General features: G+C 51.2%; 1 protein-coding gene across 1 annotated transcript in view; it reads left to right on the top strand.

Annotated features, from left to right (window-relative positions):
• Window positions 1-23204, top strand: part of LOC146063100 (uncharacterized) — an 84452-nt gene extending 61248 nt beyond the window's left edge. The window contains exons 7-8 of the mRNA XM_083175114.1: window positions 8040-8355; window positions 22272-23204. Coding sequence (XP_083031240.1) covers window positions 8040-8355; window positions 22272-22434 — 479 coding nt within the window. The 3' untranslated portion in view covers window positions 22435-23204. The remainder of the gene's footprint in view (window positions 1-8039; window positions 8356-22271) is intronic.
• The last annotated feature ends 2039 nt before the right edge of the window (window positions 23205-25243 follow it).

Raw genomic sequence — 25243 nt, 5'->3', positions numbered from 1 at the left:
GCTGAATAGTTTTGTGTGCGGGCCGCCATTGTTCTGAGGCTGCTACTGCAGCCAGTCTGACCAGTTTCCGACTGGTCTCCATAAACATGGCCGCCGGCCTCCTGCACTGAGGACATGTCTAGTGCAGGAGGCCACTACAGAGATTCTGTGTGTTCCACCTACTTCCTGCCTGTGTGTTCCTCTTACTTCGCAGTTCCCTATGCTGCCTGCAGCCTGCCTCACTGTCTGCCATCAAGGTAAGAGGGAGTGTGACTGTACAGGCTGAGCAGCCTGTGAGGGTCCAGTTGTTATTATACAGGGGGAGCAGCCTGTGAGGGTCCAGTTATTATACAGGGGGAGCAGCCTGTGGGGGTCCAGTTATTATTCTAAGGGGGAGCAGCCTGTGGGGGTCCAGTTAATATTAAAAGGGGGGCAGCCTGTGGGGGTCCAGTTAATATTAAAAGGGGGGCAGCCTGTGGGGATCCCATTATTATTATACAGGGGGAGCAGCCTGTGGGGATCCCATTATTATTATACAGGTGGAGCAGCCTGTGGGGGTCCCGTTATTATACAGGGGGTGCAGCCTGTGGGGGTCCCGTTATTATTATACAGGGGAGCAGCCTGTGGGGGTCCCATTATTATTATACAAGGGGAGCAGCCTGTGGGGGTCCCATTATTATTATTAATATTATACAGGGGGAGCAGCCTGTGGGGTCATGTTATACACGGGGAGCAGCCTGTTGTGTCCTGTTATTATAAAGGGGGAGCAGCCTGTCATGTATTTTTATTATATAGGGGGAGCAGCCTGTGGGGGTCCTGTTATTATTACACAGAGAGAGCAGCCTGTGGGGTCCTGTTATTATTATACAGGGGAACAGCCTGTGGGGGTCCCGTTATTTTTATACAGGGAGAGCAGCCTGTGGGGGTCCTGTTATATACAGGGGGAGCAGCCTGTGGGGGTCCCGTTATTGATATTGTTATTATTATTATAATACAGGGGGAGCAGCCTGTGGTGTAATGTTATTATTATACAGGGAGAGCAGCCTGTGGGGTCATGTTATACAGGGGGATCAGCCTGTTGTGTCCTGTTATTATAAAGGGAGAGCAGCCTGTGATGTATTTTTATTATACAGGGGGAGCAGCCTGTGGGGGTCCCATTATTATTATTATTATTATACAGGGGGAGCAGCCTGTGGGGGTCCCGTTAATATTATATAGGGGGAGCAGCCTGTGGGGGTCCCGTTATTATTATACAGGGGGAGCAGCCTGTGGGGTCCTGTTATTATTATTATACAGGAGGAGCTGCCTGTGGGGGTCCCGTTATTGTTGTTATTATAATACAGGGGGAGCAGCCTGTGGTGTCATGTTATTATTCTACAGGGAGAGCAGCCTGTGGGGTCATGTTATACAGGGGGATCAGCCTGTTGTGTCCTGTTATTATAAAGGGGCAGCAGCCCTGTGATGTATTTTTATTATACAGGGGGAGCAGCCTGTGGGGGTCCCATTATTATTATTATACAGGGGGAGCAGCCTGTGGGGGTCCCGTTATTATTATACAGGGGGAGCAGCCTGTGGGGGTCCCGTTATTATTATTATACAGGAGGAGCAGCCTGTGGGGGTCCCGTTATTATTATACAGGGGGAGCAGCCTGTGGGGGTCCCGTTATTATTATACAGGGGGAGCAGCCTGTGGGGGTCCCATTATTATTATTATTATTATTATACAAAGGGAGCAGCCTGTGGGGTCATGTTATACACGGGGAGCAGCCTGTTGTGTCCTGTTATTATAAAGGGGGAAGAGCCTGTGATGTATTTTTATTATACAGGGGGAGCAGCCTGTGGGGGTCCTGTTATTATTACACAGGGGAAGCAGCCTGTGGGGTCCTGTTATTATTATACAGGGGGAGCAGCCTGTGGGGTCCTGTTATTATACAGGGGGAGAAGCCAGTGGGGACCTGTTATTATTATAAGACAGGGGGAGCAGCCTGTTGTGTCCTATTATACAGGGAGAGCAGCCTGTGGTGTACTTTTATTATTCAGGAGTAGCAGCCTGTGGGGGTCCCATTATTATACAGGAGGAGCAGCCAGTAAGGGTACTATTATTATACAGGGGAGCAGCCTGTGTTGTCCTGTTATTATTATAAGACGGGGAGTAGCCTGTGGTGTCCTGATATTATACAGGGGAGCAGCCTGTGGTGTCCTATTATTGTTTTTTTTTTTTAATTAATACATATTTTTAAACCGCAAAACCTAAATTTAATGATGCGCAGTTACTTATGGGCCAGTGCTCTGGACTTGCCCCCCAGGCTAAACGTTGCCAGCCAGCCCCTGTGCACAGCCCAAACAGGGGTGTGTTCTTGCTGGGAAGGGGCATGGCCACACAATAATACCCCCAATTCAAATTATGCCACACAGTAGTGCAACTTTATTCCCATTATATCATGCGATGGTGTTCCTTACTCATGTTACATCACACAGTAGTACCACTTTACCTTATGTACATTACTCCTCACATTATTCATATTATACCCTTAGAAAAAAATCCTGAGAAAATATTGTATTTTAAGCACCTCCATGGCCACACTGCAACCCAGCACAAAGCAGTGTGTGCTGTGCAGAGGAGAAGAGCTGCAGCAGCTGCTGCTGTCACTTAAGGGGATGGGGCCCTGGGCCCCCACTGGGCTCTTCGATCAGACTTTGGCCTGGGTAATTTGTACCCCCTACCCCTTTCTCTCGGCACCGCTGATAATACCACACAGTAATGCCCCTTACACATGACACACATTATTAATGTCCTTATAAACATAATGCCCCTTACACATTATGCCAACCTTTATTAATGCCCTTCATACACATAATGCCCCTTACACATATGTTGCACATTATTAATGCCCTTATACACATGACACACATAATGCCCATTACATATATGTTGCACATTACTAATGCCCTTATACACATGTCACACATAATGCCCATTACACATATGTTGCACATTATTAATGCCCTTATACACATGTCACACATAATGCCCCTTACACATATGTTGCACATTATTAATGCCCTTATACACATGTCACACATAATGCCCCTTACACATATGTTGCACATTATTAATGCCCTTACACACATGACACACATAATGCCCCTTACACATATGTTGCACATTATTAATGCCCTTATACACATGACACACATAATGCCCCTTACACATATGTTGCACATTATTAATGCCATTACACACTTGACACACATAATGCCCCTTACACATATGTTGCACATTATTAATGCCCTTATACACATGACACACATAATGCCCCTTACACATATGTTGCACATTATTAATGCCCTTATACACATGACACACATAATGCCCATTACACACATGTTGCACATTATTAATGCCCTTATACACATGACACACATAATGCCTGTTACACATATGTCACACATTATTAATGCATTTATACAGGACACACATAATGCCCCTTACACATATGCCGAACACTATTGCACAACCAACCCACCCGCAGACAGCACTTGCACAGCCGCTAACACTGTGACCTCTGCCTCTGCTTGGATACAGATGTTTCCTCATACATCTTGCCTCAATAGGCCGTGCAGCTCCTGGCCAGTTCTGCTAACGTTGGGTGCCTTTTTTGCTGAAAATTCATCTTATTTGCATTGTTATGTGACCATGACACACAAGGAGCTTCCGATGATTAAAATGATATGCGGCATGCCTATATTCTGTGGCTGTATCTGCATACGGAATACTATGTTACAGTGATTTCCATGAATATACTATTTCATATTCCTCACTCCCACACAGAATATAGGCATGCTGCATATCCTTTTAATCAGCAGAAGCTGATGATGCCCCTGGGCATTCCAAATGCCCTAGGCAATTGCCTAGTTTGCCTATGCCTAAGGCCGGCTCTGTTGGCCAGGGGCCCTGGGGGAGTGGGGACCCCCCAATAAAGGGAGGGATCCCCCCCTCCAGGACTTACCTGACCAGACTGAAGCCTGTTGCTGTCCCCGGTGGCCCTGTGCGGTGGTCACCGCACTGATCTTTGTGTAAAAGAAAGAATAAACTATTGTTTAATACTGTTGAACTATGAGTCCCAGCAAGCCTCCCCCGCAAGCTGGGACTTGGAGAACCACAAGTCCCAGCATGCGGGGCATTAAAGTGCCCGCTGGCACTTGCAGTTCCACAGTAGTAAAAATAGTAAAATAAACACACTGACACACAAGAAAAATAAAACTTTAATACATCCAAAGCCCACACATACTGATACTTACCTATCTTGAGCCTGTCGGTAGGTCCCTTGGTCCGGGGTTTGGTGCTCCTGGGTCCGGGCCTCCATGGTCCAGGTCCGGGGTCCAGTGCTTCAGGGTCCGGGGTCCAGTGCACCAGGGTCTAGGGCTCCATGGTCCAGGGTCCGGTGCCTTGGTTCCTGGGTCCAGGGCTGCAGAGTCCGGGGTCTGGGGCCTTGGTTCCGGGGCTCCAGGGCTGAAGAGTCCGGGGTCCTGGATCTGAAGAAATCCATATGGGGACCTGTGGAAGGAAATCCAACTTACCAAAGTCCTCCGGCGAAGATCACTTCCTCTTCTGTCCAAAGTAGTCCAGGTCTTCTGAAAATAACAAACACCGGCGATTCCGGCCGGTACCTGAGACTGAGGAGAGACACAAAGATGTGTAATCTTCCGCACCTGTCCTCTGAATGATTCTATTGGCCGCCTAGCGGCCAATCAGGAGCCGGCTTTCTCGACGTGATCTTCGCCGGAGGACCTTGGTAAGTTGTATTTCCTTACACAGGTCTCCCTATGGATTTCTTCGGATCCAGAGCCCCGGACTCTTCAGCCCTGGAGCCCCGGACCCCTGGACCTGGACCATGGAGGCCCGGACCCAGGAGCACCGGACCCTGGACCCAGTGACCTACTACGGGCTCAAGCTAGGTAAGTATCAGTATGTGTGGGCTTTGGGTGTATTAAAGTTTTATTTAGTGTGTCAGTGGGTTTATTTTACTATTTTTCATACTGTGGAACTACAAGTGCCAGCAGGCCCTTTAATGCCCCGCATGCTGGGACTTGTGGTTCTCCAAGTCCCAGCTTGCGGGGGAGGCTTGCTGGGATTCATAGTTCCACGGTATTAAACAATAGTTAAATCTTTCTTTTACACTGAATTAGCCGCACAGGGTCACAGCACCAGGCTTCAGCCTGGTCAGGTAGGTAAGTCCTGGAGGGGGGAGACCCCTTTTTTTGAGGAGGGTCCCCCACTCCCCCAGGGCCCCTGGCCAGGCTGACTGGTCGGTGGGGTGAATGACCTTATCTAACAAGTGTCCCCCGGCTGTGACATTACCCTGCTGGCTGGTTGGGCCTGGGGCTGGTTCTTAAAATACGGAGGACCCCTATTCATTTTATCCCCCGTATTTTGTCAATCAGCCCCGGACCTGGAGCCTTAAGAAATCGGGGAACCCCTATTTGGTTGGTTTCCTGCTTTTTTAATACCAGCCCCGGCTCTTTCAGCCTGGTGCTGGTTTACGGCTGTGGGGGGGACCCCACGCTGTTTTAATTTTTATATTTAACTATTTTTTTTACACACTGCAGTTTGCCATATATACGGCCGTTAATACGAATGGTTACACCATTGGAGGGTTACAAAGCCGTCGTATTCGACGGCTTTGTAAATTCCCCTCCGGAACACGACTTTGCATACTGCTGAAACATCCGCATGCTGTCGTATTGATTCATATTAAGAATACGAGTATGATTTTTTTTATTCGTATTCTTACTAAATTTTCCCCATCAACTATGTGCCACCCATAGAGCACCTGGGTTGCCCCATAGGACCCCTCCCCTCCAATATATATCATTTAATATGTAAACATCCTGTAATAAAAAGAGTGAAACACTTTGGGGCCGTACACACCAGAACGATTTGGCATAAAAACCTCTGATTTTGACGGGTCGTACGAGCGTTTGTTCTGAATTTGTGCAAAATCGTTTATTTTAAGCTCACGTTTCTGATCTGATGCGCGTACCCGCCGGTCATAGGTCGGATTGAAGATCCTACCTACTGCACTAAAGATCTGTCAATCCGACCTCAGATTCGTGCCGATTGTATGTAGAGCGTGAGCAGATCGTGTGCGCTTGCCTCGTCAGACCGTCTTCAGATCATTTCCTGGTCACTCCCTCCGCAGCCATTTTGTCAGACTCGTGGATGGTACAGGATAGCAGTGACGGAGGATCCTGGATCTTGCTGGTAAGAACCCATCACTGCAGACTGCATAATGGACACAGGAAAAGCACACTGTGTAATGCCAGGCAAAAACAAAGCAGAGCAAACAGCTATGTACAGCGTTCAGCAGGGATACACCAAGCCTCACTAGTCACAAAGCACAAATGCACAGATCTAAAATGGCTGCTGTTATTTGTCCCCTCACAACTAGTCCCGCCCATTATTTAAATTTCCAAAACGACAGCACTGTGCACACACAATGCACCAAAACGACAGTCGCATGACCATCGCAATCGGATCGCGATCGTTTGACGATCGTAAGTACCCAAATACAGCATCCTATGCAAATCGTGAGTCTGGGCCCGGGAGAGAGCTCCTGGGAAGTTCACAGTAAATCATTTCACGATCGTGGTCGTTCTGGTGCGTACGAGGCCTTAGAAAGACTAAGACAGCAAATCTGGGCATGAGGAACAACATGTGATACAGCCACAGGCTTTAACTTAGAAATGGACGCCACGATCTGATTCTATAACATACATTTTATCAGATGATTATTCCACCCCATGGATTATTTCACCAAATACCCATCCATAACAGAACTACCCACAAAAATGTCCACAAAAGTACAAATGATTGTGCACCGCTTCCCTTGTGTAATATCTTCCTGATTTATGGTATTATCACCTCTACTGTGTATTGACCGTTTCTAAAGATCTATGATTTTGTAAGTTCCAGAAATTATAGAAAATAATTTTACTTCAAAAATATGTAACACTTGATAAAGATTTGATATCTGTTCATTTCTTTATACATTCTGCAGACAGATCTTTGTTTAACCCCATCATTTTAGGGGACAGTTTTGCATGCTTACTGTATACTGTATAGATTCATACATACAGTAGAAGCAAGGGGATATTGCATACAGGGTATGTGCTGTCCTCGTTTTTGGGTTTCCTGGTCACAGGACTTTTTTAGAGATATACACTTAGGTAACTACACAGGATCACATCAGGGCATCCATCTTATTTATCTACAGTATATTAATCCTAATAATCTCTGTGGACAGAATTATAACTACATGACATGTCAATCTCCATCTACTCTTCATGTCCCTAAAACCTTAGATCACATACTCCTTTTTTTAGGAGAACATTTTTAAAATACTTTACTTTGCATGAAGGAGCAAATAGCACCATAACAAAGGTGTCTGACTGCAAATATGGAAGGTCATGGGTACGAGTCCTGGTTATGAGGATATTTTTTGCATTAAATAAAGGAGCATGTGACTGAAGGTCTTTACTGTGACTGCTAAGAAATCTGATTTAAATTAAGAAAAATATAAATAAAGAGCCCTAAAATGAAGTGCATAAAATATAGTTTAAGAGGATTGGTGCCCAAATAAGCACTAATTTTCAAACAATTATCACATTTTTTTTACTAAGTAGACCCCTTAAGGTGTTTGATATGTATGTATTGAATTTAGTGTTAAGAAAGGTTTCATACCTGTGTACATTTATTAATTATTGGCCTGGTTATAATGTTCCACCTGTCAGATTAAGGAAACTAAGGGCAGCACTTCTTGGTGAAGTGATAAAGTTGTTATAAAGTGTGAGGTGATAATGCAGCAGCCAATCGGCTTCTAACTGTCAAGTTACAGGCTGGGTTTGAGGTGACTGGCTGCTGCATTATCCCCTTCCACTTTATAACAACTTTATCACCTCTCCTGTCTTAATACAGTAATCTGTCGCTGAGTTCTCACTATTACTTGTTTTCTAAAGATACGCTCTTATTGCAAATATCTATGTGCTTTCTCCCTCCAGAACAGGTCAGAGAATATGAGAATGTTGCAATCAGAGGCCGCGCCACACAGTCATCCACATACAAAAACACTGAGTGGGGATTTCTAAGCCATGCTGGGAATGCGATTGATGGAAACTTGGACTCAGATTTCTATCACGGCTCATGTTTTCACTCCGATAGTGACCTTTCCCCCTGGTGGAGGGTGGACCTCCTGATGACCTATAAGATCCACCACATAACCATCACCAACAGAGGTGACGGCAGTCCAGAGCGACTGATCGGAGCGGAGATTCTTATTGGGAACTCACTGGCCAATAATGGAAACAGCAACCCAAGGTGATGTCACATTCTATGTTCAGCAGAATGTCATAGTCATGTCCACATATCTGTAGTGGTTCCGTTTCATAATTATACTCAGGTAGAACATTTAAGAGGATGTGACGTTATAAACTTTGGATATACAGATGGGGCAGGCCTTTTCCTTGCTGGCAAATCGCCGGAACGTCAGTGCTGGCGAATCGCCGGAACGTCTGTGCTGGCGAATCGCCGGAACGTCTGTGCTGGCGATCCGCCAGCGGCCTGCCTAACCATCCGACTGAGACACGCGTGCGTCTCATGCGCACACGCGTCTCAATCTCCATTGGCGGGGCAACGGGAACCCTGTCCATCTCCGCCTCAGGGAGACGGACAGGGTTAGGGGGGGTGCGGGCAGGTGGCAGGGACCCCGAGTTACCGCCGACAAGCCGGCGGTGACCCGGGGGAGCGGCTGGGAGCGCCTTCGGAAGGGGATGCGCGCGCCTCTCGTGCGCGCGTCCCCTTCTTGCTATGCAGATGGCGCTGGCGGGGGATGGCGGCTGGCGTCGCCATCGCCATCCCCTGCCAAGATGGGACCTGCCCCATCTGTACAGTATATTCCATGTAATGCCCATAGGGCATAGGTGAATCTAGGGGGTGGTCTCCCTGACTAGCCCCCTGGGAACCGGAGATACTGCCAGGCAAAGCTGGAACGTTTTCCCTATAGGATAACATGGGACCCGCTAATTCAGACCCCCACCCAGTTCAACGGCTGCCAGTTCCCCCTTTGGCATCACTGAAGCTCGAAGTTGATCTCAGTCGAACCCAAATCGCTGGGCCTTCAATCTGATACCAGGCTGGATCAATATGGGTTAATTGGTTCCAGGGATATTGAGGTTAAACCATTTTTTTTTTTTCATTTCTTAAATGTTTATGTTCTTTGAGGGCAAATTTTTCTGGAACCAAACAGCCCAGTTTCACGGGACCAAAATCATTCGAAGCCAACTCAAAAGTTCTTCAATATGTTACTGGTCTCATGTAAATGGGTCAGTTGGTTCCGAAGATATAGCTGGTTTGTTAATGGGGGGTAGGGATGGGGAGTGGTTGTCTCTCCCCCTCACACCAGAAAACGCAGGGACTAGGCTGGTGTATAAGGGGTCAGCCTGGGAATGTCCCTGCATGATCCTGGGACCATATTCCCAGGTAAATCCCTGCATTTTCTGTTGTGAAAGGGGTATTATTTCAAACAGCCGTGACCTGCAGTGCTCTGAATACAGCCAGGCAGCCCCCTGCTCTCTGCCAAGCTGTCAATGGTCACCCCTGCAGCTTCCGCTCCAATTCTTCTCCCCGCTTTCACCTTAGCCCGTCACGTCATGCACAACAACAGCGCGCACAGTATTTCAAATATCCACTCGGCTAGAGGGGACACCAGGAGGGGAGTGGGAGCGTGCTCTGCGCTGCGCTCTGCTCCTCTCCCCATAGAAGCAGCTGCACCGCTTTCCATCTCTCCCTGCAGCAGCAGCGAAGGCTCATATAAAAATGTACAGTAAGTGGCACTTTTGGGGGCATTGCTTAAGGGACGCTACAAGTGGTGGTATGTGGGGGCATTATGCATAATGTGAGGCTTAATGTGTAAGGGGCATTACGGTGTGCAGCATCATGTGTAAGGGGCATTATGTGTGCAGCATCATGTGTAAGGGGCATTAAGGTGTGCAGCATCATGTGCAAGGGGCATTATGTGTGCAGCATCGTGTGTAATGGGTACTATGGTGCCTGGCATCATGCGTAATGGTACTATGGTCTGCGGCATCATGTGACATGGGTACTATGGTGTGCGGCATCATGTGTAATGGGTACTATGGTGTGCGGCATCATGTGTAATGGGTACTATAATGCCATCAAGCAAGAACCCCCTAGTAATGAGCACGTAGGTAAGCAGCACTTATGTGTGTATGTCCAGGGTGTGTAAAGTGGTAGGTAGTGTGTATGTCATCGGTGTGTATAAGGGGTAGGAAGTGTGTATGTCCCAGGTGTGTATAAGGGGTAGGAAGTGTGCATGTTACGGGTGTGTATAAGGGGTAGGAAGTGTGTATGTCCTGGGTGTGGAAAGTGGTAGGTAGTGTGTATGTCCTGGGTGTGTATAAGGGGTAGGTGGTGTGTATGTCCCAAGTGTGTATAAGGGGTAGGAAGTGTGTATGCCCCAAGCGTGTATAATGGGTAGGAAGTGTGTATGTCCTGGGTGTGTATAAGGGGTAGGAGGTGTGTATGTCCCGGGTGTGTATAAGGGGTAGGAAGTGTGTATGTCCCAAGAGTGTATAAGGGGTAGGAAATGTGTATGTGCCGGGTGTGTATAAGGGGTAGGTGGTGTGTACGTCCCAAGAGTGTATAAGGGGTAGGAAGTGTGTATGTCCCGGGTGTGTATAAGGGGTAGGTGGTGTGTATGTCCCAAGCGTGTATAAGAGGTAGGAAGTGTGCATAAGGGGTAGGAGGCGTGTATGTCACGGGTGTGTATAAGGGGTAGGAAGTGTGTATGTCCCGGGTGTTTATAAGGGGTAGGAAGTGTGCATGTCCCAGGTGTGTATAAGGGGTAGGAAGCGTGCGTATCCCAGGTGTGTGAAAAGGGTAGGTAATGTGTTTGTCGCAGGTGTGTATAAGGGGTAGGAAGTGCGTATGTCCCGGGTGTGTATAAGGGGTAGGAAGTGTATATGTCCCGGGTGTGTATAAGGGGTAGGAAGCGTGCGTGTCCCAGGTTTGTATTAGTGGTAGGTAGTGTGTATGTCCCAGGTGCCTATAAGGGGTAGGAAGTGCGTATGTCACGGCTGCAAGTAAGGAGTAGGAAGCGTGCGTGTCTCGGGTGTGTATAAGTGGTAGGAAGTGCGTATGTCACAGGTGTATATAAGGTGTAGGAGGTGTGTATGTCCCGGGTGTGTATAAGGGGTAGGATGTGCGTATTTCCCGGGTGTATATAAGGGGTAGGAAGTGCGTATGTCCCGAGTGTGTATAAGGGGTAGGAAGTGCGCATGTCACGGGTGTATATAAGGGGTAGGAAGTGTGTGTGTCCCGGTGTGTATAAGGGGTAGGAAGTGTGTGTGTCCTGGGGGTGTATAAGGGGTAGGAAGTGTGTGTGTCCCAGGTTTGTATTAGTGGTAGGTAGTGTGTATGTCCCAGGTGCCTATAAGGGGTAGGAAGTGCGTATGTCACGGCTGTGTGTAAGGAGTAGGAAGCGTGCGTGTCTCGGGTGTGTATAAGTGGTAGGAAGTGCGTATGTCACAGGTGTATATAAGGTGTAGAAGGTGTGTATGTCCCGGGTGTGTATAAGGGGTAGGAGGTGCGTATTTCCCGGGTGTATATAAGGGGTAGGAAGTGCGTATGTCCCGAGTGTGTATAAGGGGTAGGAAGTGCGCATGTCACAGGTGTATAAGGGGTAGGAAGTGTGTGCGTCCCAGTGTGTATAAAGGGTAGGAAGTGTGTGTGTCCTGGGGGTGTATAAGGGGTAGGAAGTGTGTGTGTCCTGGGGGTGTATAAGGGGTAGGAAGTGTGTGTGTCCCGGTGTGTATAAGGGGTAGGAAGTGTGTGTGTCGTGGGGGTGTATAAGGGGTAGGAAGTGTGTGTGTCCCGGTGTGTATAAGGGGTAGGAAGTGTGTGTGTCCTGGGGGTATATAATGGGTAGGAAGTGTGTGTGTCCCGGGGTTGTATAAGGGGTAGGAAGTGTGTGTGTCCTTGGGGTGTATAAGGGGTAGGAAGTGTGTGTGTCCCGGTGTGTATAAGGGGTAGGAATTGTGTATGTCCTGGGGGTGTATAAGGGGTAGGAAGTGTGTGTGTCCTGGGGGTGTATAAGGGGTAGGAAGTGTGTGTGTCCTGGGGCGTATAAGGGGTAGGAAGTGTGTGTGTCCTGGGGGCGTACAAGGGGTAGGAAGTGTGTGTGTCCTGGGGGCGTACAAGGGGTAGGAAGTGTGTGTGTCCTGGGGGCGTACAAGGGGTAGGAAGTGTGTGTGTCCTGGGGGCGTACAAGGGGTAGGAAGTGTGTGTGTCCTGGGGGCGTACAAGGGGTAGGAAGTGTGTGTGTCCTGGGGGCGTACAAGGGGTAGGAAGTGTGTGTGTCCTGGGGGCGTACAAGGGGTAGGAAGTGTGTGTGTCCTGTGGGCGTACAAGGGGTAGGAAGTGTGTGTGTCCTGGGGGCGTACAAGGGGTAGGAAGTGTGTGTGTCCTGGGGGCGTACAAGGGGTAGGAAGTGTGTGTGTCCTGGGGGCGTACAAGGGGTAGGAAGTGTGTGTGTCCTGGGGGCGTACAAGGGGTAGGAAGTGTGTGTGTCCTGGGGGCGTACAAGGGGTAGGAAGTGTGTGTGTCCTGGGGGCGTACAAGGGGTAGGAAGTGTGTGTGTCCTGGGGGCGTACAAAGGGTAGGAAGTGTGTGTGTCACGGGTGTATATAAGGGGTAAGAAGTGTGTGTGTCCTGGGGGCGTACAAGGGGTAGGAAGTGTGTGTGTCCTGGGGGCGTACAAGGGGTAGGAAGTGTGTGTGTCCTGGGGGCGTACAAGGGGTAGGAAGTGTGTGTGTCCTGGGGGCGTACAAGGGGTAGGAAGTGTGTGTGTCCTGGGGGCGTACAAGGGGTAGGAAGTGTGTGTGTCCTGGGGGCGTACAAGGGGTAGGAAGTGTGTGTGTCCTGGGGGCGTACAAGGGGTAGGAAGTGTGTGTGTCCTGGGGGCGTACAAGGGGTAGGAAGTGTGTGTGTCCTGGGGGCGTACAAGGGGTAGGAAGTGTGTGTGTCCTGGGGGCGTACAAGGGGTAAGAAGTGTGTGTGTCCTGGGGGCGTACAAGGGGTAGGAAGTGTGTGTGTCCTGGGGGCGTACAAGGGGTAGGAAGTGTGTGTGTCCTGGGGGCGTACAAGGGGTAGGAAGTCTGTGTGTCCTGGGGGCGTACAAGGGGTAGGAAGTGTGTGTGTCCTGGGGGCGTATAAGGGGTAGGAAGTGTGTGTGTCCTGGGGGTGTATAAGGGGTAGGAAGTGTGTGTGTCCTGGGGGTGTATAAGGGGTAGGAAGTGTGTGTGTCCTGGGGGTGTATAAGGGGTAGGAAGTGTGTGTGTCCTGGGGGTGTATAAGGGGTAGGAAGTGTGTGTGTGTCCTGGGGGTGTATATAAGGGGTAGGAAGTGTGTGTGTGTCCTGGGGGTGTATATAAGGGGTAGGAAGTGTGTGTGTGTCCTGGGGGTGTATATAAGGGGTAGGAAGTGTGTGTGTGTCCTGGGGGTGTATAAGGGGTAGGAAGTGTGTGTGTCCCGGTGTGTATAAGGGGTAGGAAGTGTGTGTGTCCCGGTGTGTATAAGGGGTAGGAAGTGTGTGTGTCCCGGTGTGTATAAGGGGTAGGAAGTGTGTGTGTCCCGGTGTGTATAAGGGGTAGGAAGTGTGTGTGTCTCGGGAAGTGTGTTGTGCTTAGTATAGTATGAGCTATGTGGGTGTCATTGGGCATCATTCAGATACGCTTGTTCTTGCGATTACTGTTTCTATATTTGCTGGATGCAGTAGTGACTCAAGGCCTGATTCAGGTCTGCTCACTGTGCTGTGAGTGCTCAGAGCCCAGTGATCAGGTAAACCCCAACAGTCACACAGGGCTCTGAGGAAGTGCTGTGTCCTTAGGGGCTGATTGTGGATCACATGCAGTGATCTAAATTTGGACCCTGCCCCAATGGTTTTGATTTGGATATGTGATTTCTGCTCCAACTGAGAATGGCTGTGATGAGTCTCTCACTCGCTGGGCCGCTCGCTGCGGGGAGGGAGGAATGGGGGCAGTGCTGGGCCATGGGAAAGTGCAGCGTTTTATGGGCTTCCCATAGGTACACGGCTGGAGCAATGCCTTCCGAGGTGGGCGGCTGATGTCACATGACGTCAGCTGCCTGCCGTGTCTTCCTCCTGAGACAGGATAAATCATTCGATGGTCGGTGATCTTCGCAGCTTTCCGAGCCAACAGGAATCAGGCCCTTAGTTTAGCCGACCAGCTCACAGCCGATGTTTGTGAAATAAACAGAGATGATTCCCGCACCAGGCTTCAAGTTTACAAGAAGACTCTCCTATCTCCTCTAATGTGGATACTTTAGAGGGATGTTATCCCACAATTTGAAAAAGGAGGGTGCTACCTACTACTCAATTATAGATACACATTATAAACAAGAAGAGGTAAGTATGGTATACTGTAGATGCACTGAAAATCTAATAATAATAATAATAATAATAATAATAATAGTAGTCTATTACCCACTTCGTTGCAACAAAATAACACAAATGTAAAAACTCTTCCTGACATAAAACTGAGGGAGAAAGTGCTTTATTACAACACATGAAAAGCACACAGGGACAATTTAACCCTGCAAAGTCAGGACAGAGTGGAGTAGCAGTTATTTATGTTTTAAATCTTATATCTTCTGTTCTTTATTTCGATCTATTATATTTTAATATTTCACCAATTTTATTGAATATCATTAAAAGCTAAATCATAATTAGATGTTTGTGAAATGTCTGAAGGTCTGGTCTGAAGTCATGTTTAGGAAAATGCAGATTTAATGGGAGGCAATCAAGCTGCAGGGCAGGCAGAGTCACACCGGAGTCCAGGGGAAAAGCCTATGTCCGGGCTGCAGGGCAGGCATAGTCACACCGGAGTCCAGGAGACAAGCCTATGTCCGGGCTGTAGGGCAGGCAAAGTCACACCGAAGTCCAGGGGACAAGCCTATGTCCGGGCTGTAGGGCAGGCAGAGTCACACCGGAGTCCAGGAGACAAGCCTATGTCCGGGCTGCAGGGCAGGCAGAGTCACACCGGAGTCCAGGAGACAAGCCTATGTCCGGGCTGCAGGGCAGGCAGAGTCACACCGGAGTCCAGGAGACAAGCCTATGTCCGGGCTGCAGGGCAGGCAGAGTCACACCGGAGTCCAGAAGACAAGCCTATGTCCGGGTTGCAGGGCAGGCAGAGTCACACCGGAGTCCAGGAGACAAGCCTATGTCCGGGCTGCAGGGCAGGCAGAGTCACACCGGAGTCTAGGGGACAAACCAAAGTCCAGGCTGTAGGGCAGGCAGAGTCACACCGGAGTCCAGGGGACAAGCCTATGTCCGGGCTGTAGGGCAGGCAGAGTCACACCGGAGTCCAGGAGACCAGCCTATGTCCAGGCTACAGGGCAGGCAGGGTCACACCAGAGTCCAGGAGACAAGCCTATGTCTAAGCTGCAGGGCAGGCAGAGTCACACAGGAGTCCAGGAGACAAGTCTATGTCAGGGCTGCAGGGCATGCAGAGTCACACCGGAGTCCAGGAGACAAGCCTATGTCCGGGCTGCAGGGCAGGCAGAGTCACACCGGAGTCCAGGAGACAAGCCTATGTCTGGGCTGCAGGGCAGGCAGAGTCACACCGGAGTCCAGGAGACAAGCCTATATTCGGGCTGCAGGGCATGCAGAGTCACACCGGAGTCCAGGAGACAAGCCTATGTCCGGGCTGCAGGGCAGGCAGAGTCACACCGGAGTCCAGGAGACAAGCCTATGTCCGGGCTGCAGGGCAGGCAGAGTCACACCGGAGTCCAGGAGACAAGCCTATGTCCGGGCTGCAGGGCAGGCAGAGTCACACCGGAGTCCAGGAGACAAGCCTATGTCCCGGCTGCAGGGCAGGCAGAGTCACACCGGAGTCTAGGGGACAAACCAAAGTCCAGGCTGTAGGGCAGGCAGATTCACACTGGAGTCCAGGGGACAAGCCTATGTCCGGGCTGTAGGGCAGGCAGAGTCACACCGGAGTCCAGGAGACCAGCCTATGTCCAGGCTACAGGGCAGGCAGGGTCACACCAGAGTCCAGGAGACAAGCCTATGTCTAAGCTGCAGGGCAGGCAGAGTCACACAGGAGTCCAGGAGACAAGTCTATGTCAGGGCTGCAGGGCATGCAGAGTCACACCGGAGTCCAGGAGACAAGCCTATATCTAGGCTGCAGGGCAGGCAGAGTCACACCGGAGTCCAGTAGACAAGCCTATGTCCGGGCTGCAGGGCAGGCAGAGTCACACCGGAGTCCAGGGGACAAGCCTATGTCCAGGCTGTAGAGCAGGCAGAGTCACACCGGAGTCCAGGAGACAAGCCTATGTCCGGGCTATAGGGCAGGTAGAGTCACACCGGAGTCCAGGGGACAAGCCTATGTCCAGGCTGTAGGACAGGAAGAGTCACACCGGAGTCCAGGAGACAAGCCTATGTCCGGGCTGCAGGGCAGGCAGAGTCACACCGGAGTCCAGGAGACAAGCCTATGTCTGGGCTGCAGGGCAGGCAGAGTCACACCGGAGTCCAGGAGACAAGCCTATGTCCGGGCTGCAGGGCAGGCAGCGTCACACCGGAGTCCAGGAGACAAGCCTATGTCCGGGCTGCAGGGCAGGCAGAGTCACACCGGAGTCCAGGGGACAAGCCTATGTCCGGGCTGTAGAGCAGGCAGAGTCACACCGGAGTCCAGGAGACAAGCCTATGTCCGGGCTGCAGGGCAGGCAGAGTCACACCGGAGTCTAGGGGACAAACCAAAGTCCAGGCTGTAGGGCAGGCAGAGTCACACCGGAGTCCAGGGGACAAGCCTATGTCCGGGCTGTAGGGCAGGCAGAGTCACACCGGAGTCCAGGAGACCAGCCTATGTCCAGGCTACAGGGCAGGCAGGGTCACACCAGAGTCCAGGAGACAAGCCTATGTCTAAGCTGCAGGGCAGGCAGAGTCACACAGGAGTCCAGGAGACAAGTCTATGTCAGGGCTGCAGGGCATGCAGAGTCACACCGGAGTCCAGGAGACAAGCCTATGTCCGGGCTGCAGGGCAGGCAGAGTCACACCGGAGTCCAGGAGACAAGCCTATGTCTGGGCTGCAGGGCAGGCAGAGTCACACCGGAGTCCAGGAGACAAGCCTATATTCGGGCTGCAGGGCATGCAGAGTCACACCGGAGTCCAGGAGACAAGCCTATGTCCGGGCTGCAGGGCAGGCAGAGTCACACCGGAGTCCAGGAGACAAGCCTATGTCCGGGCTGCAGGGCAGGCAGAGTCACACCGGAGTCCAGGAGACAAGCCTATGTCCGGGCTGCAGGGCAGGCAGAGTCACACCGGAGTCCAGGAGACAAGCCTATGTCCCGGCTGCAGGGCAGGCAGAGTCACACCGGAGTCTAGGGGACAAACCAAAGTCCAGGCTGTAGGGCAGGCAGAGTCACACTGGAGTCCAGGGGACAAGCCTATGTCCGGGCTGTAGGGCAGGCAGAGTCACACCGGAGTCCAGGAGACCAGCCTATGTCCAGGCTACAGGGCAGGCAGGGTCACACCAGAGTCCAGTAGACAAGCCTATGTCTAAGCTGCAGGGCAGGCAGAGTCACACAGGAGTCCAGGAGACAAGTCTATGTCCAGGCTGTAGGACAGGAAGAGTCACACCGGAGTCCAGGAGACAAGCCTATGTCCGGGCTATAGGGCAGGTAGAGTCACACCGGAGTCCAGGGGACAAGCCTATGTCCAGGCTGTAGGACAGGAAGAGTCACACCGGAGTCCAGGAGACAAGCCTATGTCCGGGCTGCAGGGCAGGCAGAGTCACACCGGAGTCCAGGAGACAAGCCTATGTCTGGGCTGCAGGGCAGGCAGAGTCACACCGGAGTCCAGGAGACAAGCCTATATTCGGGCTGCAGGGCATGCAGAGTCACACCGGAGTAAAGGAGACAAGCCTATGTCCGGGCTGCAGGGCAGGCAGAGTCACACCGGAGTCCAGGAGACAAGCCTATGTCCGGGCTGCAGGGCAGGCAGAGTCACACCGGAGTCCAGGAGACAAGCCTATGTCCGGGCTGCAGGGCAGGCAGAGTCACACCGGAGTCCAGGAGACAAGCCTATGTCCCGGCTGCAGGGCAGGCAGAGTCACACCGGAGTCTAGGGGACAAACCAAAGTCCAGGCTGTAGGGCAGGCAGAGTCACACTGGAGTCCAGGGGACAAGCCTATGTCCGGGCTGTAGGGCAGGCAGAGTCACACCGGAGTCCAGGAGACCAGCCTATGTCCGGGCTACAGGGCAGGCAGGGTCACACCAGAGTCCAGGAGACAAGCCTATGTCTAAGCTGCAGGGCAGGCAGAGTCACACAGGAGTCCAGGAGACAAGTCTATGTCAGGGCTGCAGGGCATGCAGAGTCACACCGGAGTCCAGGAGACAAGCCTATATCTAGGCTGCAGGGCAGGCAGAGTCACACCGGAGTCCAGTAGACAAGCCTATGTCCGGGCTGCAGGGCAGGCAGAGTCACACCGGAGTCCAGGGGACAAGCCTATGTCCAGGCTGTAGAGCAGGCAGAGTCACACCGGAGTCCAGGAGACAAGCCTATGTCCGGGCTATAGGGCAGGTAGAGTCACACCGGAGTCCAGGGGACAAGCCTATGTCCAGGCTGTAGGACAGGAAGAGTCACACCGGAGTCCAGGAGACAAGCCTATGTCCGGGCTGCAGGGCAGGCAGAGTCACACCGGAGTCCAGGAGACAAGCCTATGTCTGGGCTGCAGGGCAGGCAGAGTCACACCGGAGTCCAGGAGACAAGCCTATGTCCGGGCTGCAGGGCAGGCAGAGTCACACCGGAGTCCAGGAGACAAGCCTATGTCCGGGCTGCAGGGCAGGCAGAGTCACACCGGAGTCCAGGGGACAAGCCTATGTCCGGGCTGTAGAGCAGGCAGAGTCACACCGGAGTCCAGGAGACAAGCCTATGTCCGGGCTGCAGGGCAGGCAGAGTCACACCGGAGTCTAGGGGACAAACCAAAGTCCAGGCTGTAGGGCAGGCAGAGTCACACCGGAGTCCAGGGGACAAGCCTATGTCCGGGCTGTAGGGCAGGCAGGGTCACACCAGAGTCCAGGAGACAAGCCTATGTCTAAGCTGCAGGGCAGGCAGAGTCACACAGGAGTCCAGGAGACAAGTCTATGTCAGGGCTGCAGGGCATGCAGAGTCACACCGGAGTCCAGGAGACAATCCTATGTCTGGGCTGCAGGGCAGGCAGAGTCAGACCGGAGTCCAGGAGACAAGCCTATGTCCGGGCTGCAGGGCAGGCAGAGTCACACCGGAGTCCAGGAGACAAGCCTATGTATGGGCTGCAGGGCAGGCAGAGTCACACCGGAGTCCAGGAGACAAGCCTATGTCCGGGCTGCAGGGCAGGCAGAGTCACACCGGAGTCCAGGAGACAAGCCTATGTCGGCTGCAGGGCAGGCAGAGTCACACCGGAGTCCAGGAGACAAGCCTATGTCCGGGCTGCAGGGCAGGCAGAGTCACACCGGAGTCCAGGAGACAAGCCTATGTCCGGGCTGCAGGGCAGGCAGAGTCACACCGGAGTCCAGGAGACAAGCCTATGTCCGGGCTGCAGGGCAGGCAGAGTCAGACCGGAGTCCAGGAGACAAGCCTATGTCCGGGCTGCAGGGCAGGCAGAGTCAGACCGGAGTCCAGGAGACAAGCCTATGTCCCGGCTGCAGGGCAGGCAGAGTCACACCAGAGTCCAGGGGACAAGCCAAAGTCCAGGCTGTAGGGCAGGCAGAGTCACACCGGAGTCCAGTAGACAAGCCTATATCTAGGCTGCAGGGCAGGCAGAGTCACACCGGAGTCCAGTAGACAAGCCTATGTCCGGGCTGCAGGGCAGGCAGAGTCACACCGGAGTCCAGGGGACAAGCCTATATCCGGGCTGTAGAGCAGGCAGAGTCACACCGGAGTCCAGGAGACAAGCCTATGTCCGGGCTGCAGGGCAGGCAGAGTCACACCGGAGTCCAGGAGACAAGCCTATGTCCGGGCTGCAGGGCAGGCAGAGTCACACCGGAGTCCAGGAGACAAGCCTATGTCCGGGCTGCAGGGCAGGCAGAGTCACACCGGAGTCCAGGAGACAAGCCTATGTCTGGGCTGCAGGGCAGGCAGAGTCACACCGGAGTCCAGGAGACAAGCCTATATTCGGGCTGCAGGGCAGGCAGAGTCACACCGGAGTCCAGGAGACAAGCCTATGTCCGGGCTGCAGGGCAGGCAGAGTCACACCGGAGTCCAGGAGACAAGCCTATGTCCGGGCTGCAGGGCAGGCAGAGTCACACCGGAGTCCAGGGGACAAGCCTATGTCCGGGCTATAGGGCAGGCAGAGTCACACCGGAGTCCAGGGGACAAGCCTATGTCCGGGCTATAGGGCAGGCAGAGTCACACCGGAGTCCAGGGGACAAGCCTATGTCCGGGCTTTAGGGCAGGCAGAGTCACACCGGAGTCCAGGAGACAAGCCTTTGTCCGGGCTACAGGGCAGGCAGGGTCACAGCAGAGTCCAGGAGACAAGCCTATGTCTAGGCTGCAGGGCAGGCAGAGTCACACAGGAGTCCAGGAGACAAGCCTATGTCCGGGCTGCAGGGCAGGCAGAGTCACACCGTAGTTCAGGGGACAAGCCTATGTCCGGGCTGTAGGGCAGGCAGAGTCACACCGGAGTCCAGGAGACAAGCCTATGTCCGGGCTACAGGGCAGGCAGAGTCACACCGGAGTCCAGAAGACAAGCCTATGTCCGGGCTGCAGGGCAGGCAGAGTCACACCGTAGTCCAGGGGACAACCCTATGTCCGGGCTGTAGGGCAGGCAGAGTCACACCGGAGTCCAGGAGACAAGCCTATGTCCGGGCTATGGGGCAGGTAGAGTCACACCGGAGTCCAGGGGACAAGCCTATGTCCAGGCTGTAGGGCAGGCATAGTCACACCGGAGTCCAGGAGACAAGCCTATGTCCGGGCTATAGGGCAGGTAGAGTCACACCGGAGTCCAGGGGACAAGTCTATGTCTGGGCTGTAGGGCAGGCAGAGTCACACCGGAGTCCAGGAGACAAGCCTATGTCCGGGCTGCAGGGCAGGCAGAGTCACTCCGGAGTCCAGGGGACAAGCCAAAGTCCAGGCTGTAGGGCAGGCAGAGTCACACCGGAGTCCAGGGGACAAGCTTATGTCTGGGCTGTAGGGCAGGCAGAGTCACACCGGAGTCCAGGGGACAAGCCTATGTCCGGGCTGTAGGGCAGGCAGAGTCACACCGGAGTCCAGGGGACAAGCCTATGTCCGAGCTGTAGGGCAGGCAGAGTCACACCGGAGTCCAGGAGACAAGCCTATGTCCAGGCTGCAGGGCAGGCATAGTCACACCGGAGTTCAGGGGACAAGCCAAAGTCCAGGCTGTAGGGCAGGCAGAGTCACACCGGAGTCCAGGAAACAAGCCTATGTCCGGGCTGTAGGGCAGGCAGAGTCACACCGGAGTCCAGGGGTCAAGCCTATGTCCGGGCTGCAGGGCAGGCATAGTCACACCGGCGTCCAGGGGACAAGCCTATGTCCGGGCTGTAGGGCAGGTAGAGTCACACCGGGGTCCAGGGGACAAGCCTATGTTCGGACTGTAGGGCAGGCAGAGTCACACCGGAGTCCAGGAGACAAGCCTATGTCCGGGCTGCAGGGCAGGCATAGTCAGACCGGAGTCCAGGAGACAAGCCTATGTCCGGGCTGCAGGGCAGGCATAGTCAGACCGGAGTCCAGGGGACAAGCCTATGTCCAGGCTGTAGGACAGGCAGAGTCACACCGGAGTCCAGGAGACAAGCATATATCCAGGCTGCAGGGCAGGCAGAGTCACACCGGAGTCCAGGAGACAAGCCTATGTCCGGGCTGTAGGGCAGGCAGAGTCACACCGGAGTCCAGGAGACAAGCCTATGTCCGGGCTGTAGGGCAGGCAGAGTCACACCGGAGTCCAGGAGACAAGCCTATGTCCGGGCTGTAGGGCAGGCAGAGTCACACAGGAGTCCAGGAGATAAGCCTATGTCCGGGCTGTAGGGCCCCCTTGGAGGTTTTACATTCAGCATTTTAATATGGAGGACATGAAAATCCTGATTCAGTTGGGTAGTTGCCTCCTATTGTTCTTTTAGTATTACAGCTAATGTAAGTTCTACAATGTGCGACCCTATGAATGTCATTGCTTACGGCATATGCTGACTGTATATGTTCATCTCTGCAGGTGTGCACAAGTTACCACATTATCGGCTGGAACCTTCCATTGCGACAACATGGAGGGCCGCTATGTGAACATAATCCTGCGCGATAAACACGAATATCTCAATTTTTGTGAAGTACAGGTCTTTGGGGTCACTGCTGGAACAGATTGTACCTCTAGCTCATAGAAAAGCATAATAACGGTCAACGAACTAATCACAACTAATCACAACTAATCACAATAAAAAATGACTAATAAAATAATATTGTATACAATGTAAGTGGAAGATTTATACATCACAATTATACATTTAGAAAAACAAATGTATGAGGTGTTTGTGGGGTGGGGGGGGGGGGTTCATGGGTGCAGTACACTCCCTCAGGCAATTCATTCATTCCTGTTATTCCTCATGGTATTATCTGAATAAAAGGATATTACAGACAGTGACGGGGGAGATCCTCCTATGTGCTTAGAACTTCAGGAGCTATTTTAGGAGCATTGTTTGTCCCCATGGCTGTACCAATGAGGCACCAACCAACCAACCCATATCCTATGATCACCGATCTTTGTATAAGTCAGTCAGTGGGATGTTTGTGTAGGTAAGTTATCCAATGAGGAGTCAGTAGAGGAGGGAACAGACTCTAAATTAGGGTCTGTGTCTCCTCTCCATGATATCCCCTCAACACCTCATGGTTTTCTGGTGGGAGTCAGCATCAGGTCACAAAAAAGTGAACATGCAATCCTTTATATGGGAACTTGGTGGCATAGCCCTCAGCGGGGCATGGGTGGGTGGGACATCCAGTATGCATAATAAGAAGGAGTAGGTGGACACCATTGTATGACACCAACTGATGTACCTGAGTCCACTGATGGCTTGCATGGCCTCTTACCTGCATTCTGCTCTGATGAGTTTCATCTTTGGTACAAAACTAATTCTTGTTATAATGATTATCAATAAATGTCTGACCGAATTTAACCCCAGCGCATGTGTCTTATTATTTATTAGGGCTGCAAAGTTTGTCAGAACATGCTGAGAGGGAATGAGTAAAATCAGACAAATGATGCAAAAGCAATGAAGCACTTATGACCTCAACACAACTTTTTTTTTTTTATTCTTTTATTATAAGATTCTAAGGTATTAGTTCAAGATACCAGGTTTCATAAACAATATACAATCCATGTTTATGCACATCAAATTACATAAAGCAAACAGTGTATTTTACATTGATATAAACAATACAGTTTTTTTTTCCCCTTTAAGGAAAGGTCTCTTAGGGCCCCCTGCCCCTGTTGTCACTAAAGTATCGGATCATTAGCCATCAATCGTGTTAAATACCAGGAAGTATTTGAAAAGCAATTTATAATTAATAGTTTTGTTGAGTCAGGGAGAGTTAAAATATAACTTTCCCATAATTCAAAAAAAGAGGCCACCTTAGTTTTGATAAGAAGCTTCCATCCAATCCATCCGAAATATGTGTAATAACTTTTCCTTAAACAATGAGAAAGGAGGAGACTCCAGGTGAGTGCATACCTGGAGAATTGTTTTTTTGGCCGCTGAACTAAGGATTAATAACAGTTTACAACAACCTCTTGAGATTCTTTGGCCTTGAGGTATCATACCAAAGATAGCCGACTTGGGCGTAAAAGGTAAGTAGTTTAACAAATTATCTACAGCAAATTTATAAACCTTAAGCCAAAAATGTCTTATTTTTGGGCATAACCATAGGCAATCAAATAAGTCTGCGTTATCTACTTGACATTTTGAGCATCTGTGATTTTGAGAGGATTTCATCATAGAACTACGTTGTGGACTAATATAAGTTCTATGATGAAGATTTAAAAAGAATTCCCTATAAGAGCTTACTGGAATAATATGCCAAGAATCATAAAAAAATTTCAACAAAGAGTCTACCGTAATATCAGGAAAATGACGCTTCCATTGAGGGAGACCAGAACTCGGGGAGCTGTAATCTACTATATTACGTAAGCAATTATAATGTTTTGATATCGCTTTACAGTCTGGGTTAGGTAGGTTAAGACCCGATCAAGGGTATTATTCCAGTCTTTATCTGTAAGTGTAGACACAAACTTCCTCTTATAATGCTGAGCTTGAAAATAAGCAAAAGGAAAGGGAGCTATAAACTCAAACTTATTAACTGCCTGAGTAAATGTAAAGGTATTTTCAGAAGTTTTATCTATAAGATGAGCAATAGAGGCTATGCCCTTAGTAGACCATAAGAAAAAAGGTTTGGAGGCCAAGCCATGTTGAAACTCAGTGTGAGGTTAAGAGGTTCCTCAATCACTCAGACACCGAGCAGATCAAACCAAAATTCGGTTTATTTTTATCACAGCACACACAAGTAGATAAAGACAGGAGCAAGAGGCAAAATGTAGCATAGAAACATCCAGGTAGCAGTCCAAGTCCTTTTTAGCATCACGGTTCCAAATCACAAAACTATCACTCTCCACACAGCCGTGATAGCAGATGTTCCACACAATAGCGTAGTAGGATGCCCACCCCGGGCAAACGACGTGTTCCACAAGATCCCTTGGCAGAGTTTGACCCCTCTGCCAGGATTGCGACTAACATGAGGAGCCGGCATGTGTACAAGTCATTTTAAAACCTTCTAAATTCCCACGGTGCCTGAACTATCAGTGGGCTTGTACTGGGTCCGGATTGGTGGATTCAAGAGTCAGGTATATCCCCCCTCCCAGCTACAGCTGTCCATCTTCTGCTGTCCCCCCTGCTGGGTCCGGTTCCAGTGAGTCTGCTAGGGACCAGGGATATGCAAAGGAGTGTCAATACAAGGAGTCAGGTATATCCCCCCAGGTAATCTACAGCTGTCCAGCTGCTGCTGCCCCCCTGCTGGGTCCGGTTCCAAAGAGTCTACTAGAGTCCAGAAAGGCACAAAGGAGTGCGTCGTGTACACAAACCTCCTCTGCGTCGCAGCTCTACCAGCTCAGATGTAGAGGCTGGATGTAATGGAACGTACTGG

The sequence above is a fragment of the Crinia signifera genome, chromosome 3 (assembly GCF_055691185.1).
Source record: "Crinia signifera chromosome 3, ASM5569118v1, whole genome shotgun sequence".
Classification (NCBI taxonomy): domain Eukaryota; kingdom Metazoa; phylum Chordata; class Amphibia; order Anura; family Myobatrachidae; genus Crinia; species Crinia signifera.
The sequence above is the reverse complement of the archived record's forward strand: the minus strand, read 5'-3'. Positions and strand labels throughout refer to the sequence as shown.